This window comes from Chionomys nivalis, chromosome 19 (assembly GCF_950005125.1).
Source record: "Chionomys nivalis chromosome 19, mChiNiv1.1, whole genome shotgun sequence".
Classification (NCBI taxonomy): domain Eukaryota; kingdom Metazoa; phylum Chordata; class Mammalia; order Rodentia; family Cricetidae; genus Chionomys; species Chionomys nivalis.
This window is the reverse complement of record NC_080104.1, coordinates 17,989,783-17,995,782: the sequence shown is the minus strand read 5'-3', so window position 1 is coordinate 17,995,782 and position 6,000 is coordinate 17,989,783. Positions and strand designations below refer to the sequence as shown.

Below are 6,000 nucleotides of genomic sequence, written 5' to 3'. Positions count from 1 at the left end.
CCACCTCCATCCAGGTCTATTGAGGTGAGCATCCAAACTACCTGGGCTCCCACAAAGCCATTACGTGCAATAGGAACAAGAACCCATTGCCATTGTTCTTCAGTTCTCAGTAGTCCTCATTGTCCATTATGTTCAGCGAGACCGGTTTTGTCCCATGCTTTTTCAGACCCCGGCCAGCTGGCCTTGGTGAGTTCCCGATAGAACATCCCCATTGCCTCAGTGTGTGGGTGCACCCCTCGCGGTCCTGAGTTCCTTGCTCGTGCTCACTCTCCTTCTGCTCCTCCTTTGGATCGTGAAGGTGAACCCAAAGAAAAACATATAAGCATCCTCCTGAATATTAACCTTCATCAGGCGATGAAAGAAGACAGAGACAGAGACCAACATTGGAGTACAATTGATTTTTTTGTCTGAGTAATAGTTAATCTGAATAGGCTCCTTTTTTACTTACAACATGGAAAACCAAATTTTTGTTACTTATCTTCATTATAAACTATGAAAATATTTTAACTTGATTTTTTTTATTGAAATTTTGATATCTAACTAGGTTTCCACGTAGTTTCGTATTAAATATATCTATATGTAACTAAGGAGCTATCATGAAAAGTTTTCATTATTCCAATAAAATTTAGCCACAACTTACCAAGGGGGAAGAAAACAAGCTCAACTGAAACATTGAGCGTAGAACAAAAACATCAAAACTTAGGAGGTCCTTTGGCCCATTTTGGACAAAGAACAAACACACATTCATTTATTCATTTATTTAAAAAGTGTTCATTACCTATTATATACAAGGCAAAAGCTGGTATTAACAATGTCTATTAGAATATGATAATAAATGATGATTCTAAACAGGACCAGTCCATCAACTCATTTATGTTCTAATGGCTGGTTAAGGGAAATGATGGGTGTTGTCCATTAAGGCTCTTAAAACACCCGTTATCCTGGTAAGTAATAAGCACTGTAGTTATAGTTACATTTTGTTTCAAGGCTAATGAGTAATAACACCCCACTGAGGTGTTCAGAACCCAAACTAGTTATAACTAAGGGTGAAGAAGTAGACTGGTAACAGAAGCCAGACCTGGAGTTCCAGCTGATGATTGGTGAACAATTGGCATGGTGTATAGCTACGTCAAGTACTAGTAGTATGCATCTCAAAATGCCATATTAAATACAAGTGTATTATTAATACTAAATGGGATAAAGAGCAATTAGTGTGGAGGTTTTATTGAGGAAACAATAGTCCACATTATCTAGATGTAGCTTTCCTACCACTTGCTAAACTGGAATATTTACCATTTCTTGGTGTGTATATTTTACAGTATGGGAAACTTGCCACATGGTCTCACTTGTTTTCTCATGAAATTTGGAACTGTGGAAGAATGTTGGCTTTGTTTTATCTTTATTTTACTTAAGAAATTAAAGCCATGAATAGTGGTAAATTTGAAAAATGAAACTAAACACGTGAAATCATAATTTTTTACTTTTACATTTTTTATTTTAAGCTCTTCTACTGTATTACTATAAGTCCCATTGTTATGGAATTCCTCAGCATGTCTCCTGCTGCATAAATTTAATCTAAACCCTTTAGGTTTTCAGTGTTTATGATTCTTCTCTGTACAAGACTCAAGATAACTGTTTTAAGAATTATTGTCAGGTAAAAATAGTTTCTTTGATTCATACACAAAAATTTAAGATATCGCATCTCATTAGCTATAATGCTAATATTCTCCATGAAGTTATAATGTGGCAGAGATTTTAAAAAAAATTGAAACATGTTGAGTGGATAATATTTTCATGCTATACTAAGTGTTGAGTGTCTACACATGAAGATAATTCCTTTGTTACATAATGTTCTATGTTTTTATTGGCCTATATAGAAGCTTAATTGTTAACAGTAGAAATGCTAGAACAACATGATGGCAATCAACTTTCTTGACACATACAGGTTTATGTGGACCCAACATTCTTTCAATTATCCCTGGCCTTTGCAGTCAGGAACTTCTCATGTGTAGTGTCTTAACTAAAAGACAAGAAAGCTGTAAGAACAAAAAGGTTTCAACGTAAATGTCTTCTCTGGGATTATTCTGTTTGTTTTCTTTATTGAACATAGCCTGGATGCTTTTGTGCCTCTAAAGGTTTAGAACATGTGGAAAAGGTAGAAGTAGCAAGAAGTGAAAAAAACATAGCTCTCACTTCAACCACACAGTCATTGACACCAGTACTTTAAAAGGACCCCAAAGTCTTACAGGCAGAACTTCTTAGAAATACCACTGTTCCTATTTCTCATAATTTTCAGGCAAAACAATGTTGCATCCCACTGAGATCACAGGAGTGGCAAAGCTCCCCTCTCCTGTGTCCATATACCCCATGTACTAAGTTCAGCGTGTCTTTGAACTGTAAGGTTAGCAAGGAAGAGTTTGTCTCTCATCCCTACAGAGTCATATAAATCTTCTGAATATCTTCTTAGAAATGGGAGAGAGGGCCTAAGGAGAAGGGGATGGTAGATAGAAGGGAGACAGTTTCTGGAATTTTTAAACACCACCAAGGCACAGATAATTCAGTTATCTGGGGGTGACCAAATATTTAGAACTGCTGTCAGTGCACAGAGCAAAAGTTCTTGACTGCCTTTGTCAGTTCCCCAAACAAGTCCTAGTGGATTAATTTCAGATTGGCCTGTTTAATGGAAAGAGGCACTCTTGAGTGAGAAGGGGTTAAGTCAAGGACGGTTGGAACTGCAGTCACTGGTGGCAGACTCCAGTTTGGTCATGTTCTCTGATCCCTAACTACATAGCTGGATTAGAAAGTGCATCAGTTACTTGTAAAAAAGCATGTGCTGCCCCTCCAAAGTCCAGACGTGCTTGAAAACTGCGGTGTATATAATTCAGAACAATAAACTACGTGCACAAAAGGAGTTTTATCATAACATAAAATTCAAAAGTAACAATTTCATCACACAGTTACACTGCTGTTTTCCTTTTTTTCCATTTTTCTAGATTTGTCCTTTTTGTTTCATTTTTTTAAATTTCCATTTTGATTTTATTTTTATGGAGGGCTGGGGATTGTAAAGATTTTGTCCACTGAAAATTAGTCACCCTCAATGATATATATTTTAGAAAAAAAATATGAGCAGCAAGACTCTCTGGAAATAGACTCTGTTTGATGTCTCTAGTCTGTCTTTTCTGTTTTGCCCTCCTTCACAGCAGCCTCTGAAGCTTTCCGCAGCGGGGCTTTCTCCGAGTTGGCATGTCCTTGGCCAGAGTCTGCAGCACCACCATTTTTGTGAGTAGTGTGTTTTTCCAAGTAGTTAAGCATCTCACTGAGGACTGTTTGGAAAGTGCTCAGAGCTGCACATATTGCTGGCGTCCCGAAACCATGAGTGATCAAACTGGAAATGAGAAGTAGGAAAAAATAGGTGAATCATTTGGAACACACACAAAAAAAGTCCCTGTAATTCAGAACATTCCATTTGACACTTAACTGTGTTCTGCGATGTTTCTTTTATTATGGGAAACAATACAATTAAATTAATCCCCATGACCTATAAGATCAATAAGATGCTTGCATTCTACTGAGACAAAGACTCACTGTTCACAGACTTTGTGTGTAAATATTTTCAGTAACTCTGAGTAACAGACAACTCAGTTCTTTATCTCATTAGGGAACAGATAGAACATGTGTCTTTCTATAAGCAAAGAACATCTTGCTTCCCAGAGAATGTTATGTATGCATGTGTAGGCATAGGTCGCACTTGAGAAAGACAATTCACAATATTGAGAGTAACTCTTGGAGTCTAGGAGGAGGACTGGCAAGTCAGGTAGTAAGGAGTGGTTGTGATTAGTATATCATATGCATCTATGATATTGTTACAACAAACTATGGGCCCTTTTGTATAACTAAAATGACTCATAAGAGAACCAGAGTTGGCAGAGTGTGCCTGATAGCTGGTTCCTCTGACTTCATTCCTTTCATGGCAAAAGTGCCTTTCGAGTCATATGCCCATCCACCTGAGGGTTGTATTGTCAGATTCTTCTGTACTGCTTTGAATAAGAGACTAACCTGTTTGCAGGAGGATATAAATTAGATAGAGGTACTTCTCATTTCTTATATAGACACTGAGTAGCCTTAATTTCTTCTTGAAGGATCTATACACTACACAGGTGAAGATACCACCCTGGTGACAGAGACAGATGGAGGTAGAAAGAATCTATATCTAGACTCTGAGATATTGAGAAATAAAGCTCTATCACATGTAAGCTGCCTTTTTTGCTTGGAAGATAACTAGGAGAAAGTAGCAAGTATGTGTGGGAAATGTTGCTTCAAACTCAGCATAAATATTACTTCCAATTATGAAAGATGTCTCTCATTGAACAAATATATAGCTGTACATTAACCCTCTTGTGAAGAAAACCATCCAGATTGCTCATTTGTGCCAAATTGTCCTGAAGAGATACTGTCAGTTTTCTTTTCAAAACTTGTATCTTATAATAATAAAGAATGCATACATGGCACACGTTAGACATATATTATAACACATAATACATTCTAGTATATAAGATATATTCTACATTCAATAAATAGAACTATTAACTGTGTACAAATACAGGTTTTTAAAGTTATGATAATGATAGTAGTTTTTCATTAGATACTCCCATCTTAGTATGTTACCACTCAAGATATATAATCCTTATTATCAAAAAATGAGATGTTAAACAATACAAACAAAGAATTTGAGTTAGCCTACTGACACACCTTAGTCAAAGTGCTAATAGGATTGGCCATATTGGGTGCCGATGACATCAATCCATGAAAATAGTGAGGGTGGCACTAAAGCTATGGTGTCCTGGCCCCATTAGTGCCATAGTGCCCTTTATTCATGTTTACAACTGTGATGTACTCATTGACAAAAGTAAAATTTTTGCACGTCCTTCTTGCTGTTCTAGAAATTTCCGTCATCTTTGGGATAGCTTAGAAAATTTACCCTGTCCTTAGCTGACATTAATATATGTTTAAAGGAAAAACAATGCTTTGGTCACTGATAATTTAGTAAATAAGAATAGTCAAGACTTTAAGCTATTGTTTGCAATAAAATTTATATTATAACGTACCACTATACTTCAATCAAATATGTATGCTTTTTCTGCATTCTCTTATGCTGAAAAAGGCAAGCTTATTTAATTCAATTTCTACAATGAGACAGCTTCAGGAAAGACACACGGTAGGAGATTAAAACAGGAAGTATGGATGGTCAATGGAGTTGTTGAAGTTATAGGTAAATCTATTATGGTGGCACTCGACAAGGAGATCCTTTTGGGCTAGGCAGTTAGCCCCAAGAATAAAATACATGCGCATTTTATTTACGATAGCTGGGTTACAGTGTTTAGTGTCAGTATGAATAAATGGTAAACGTAACAGCCAGGACTGGAACTGTGAACATGATACTGGCCTCATCCTTAGTTCTCTATCTGTGCCACCTCACATGTCCTACCTGTAGCATCAGTGAGTAGACACAGCTATTTTTAGTTTACAGGTGAACTGAGACTTGGAGGATGTAGCTAAATAATTTGCCAGAGGAACCAGATATTCTGTATTTTGTCCTTCTCTATTCAGGCATATTTGACTCCTATCCTTTGAGAAATCCATTTGTAATTCTTTCATTTTAATTAGCTACGTTTAGATCTGTGTACCATGTACTTTCAGTGCCCACAGAGGCCACAGAGCACTGGATCTCTTGGAACTGGAGCTCTAGATAGTTTCCAGCAGCCATGTGAGTCCTGGGAACTGAACCTAGGTCCCCTGAAAGAGCAATGAGTGCTCTTAACCTCTAAGACAGCTTCCTTTCCTGACAACGGTGGACGCTCATTTTTTTTTCCTGAAATAATTTTGCCTTGTTTGTTTTGCTATCATCCTTCATATGCCTGTAATCCAAGTACTTGAGAAACTGAAGCAGGAGGATTGAACATATAAGGAACCCAGGGTCACATAGTAAATTACTGTCTCCCA

The 6,000-nt window shown here is 37.1% G+C and overlaps 1 protein-coding gene across 2 annotated transcripts in view; it reads right to left on the bottom strand.

Moving 5' to 3' along the window:
• Positions 1 to 3,052: 3,052 nt before the first annotated feature.
• Positions 3,053 to 6,000, bottom strand: part of Tfap2d (transcription factor AP-2 delta) — a 49,357-nt gene continuing 46,409 nt past the window's right edge. For both annotated transcript variants that reach the window (XM_057751794.1, XM_057751793.1), the window contains one exon: positions 3,053 to 3,385. In XM_057751794.1, coding sequence (XP_057607777.1) covers positions 3,166 to 3,385 — 220 coding nt within the window. In that variant the 3' untranslated portion in view covers positions 3,053 to 3,165. The remainder of the gene's footprint in view (positions 3,386 to 6,000) is intronic.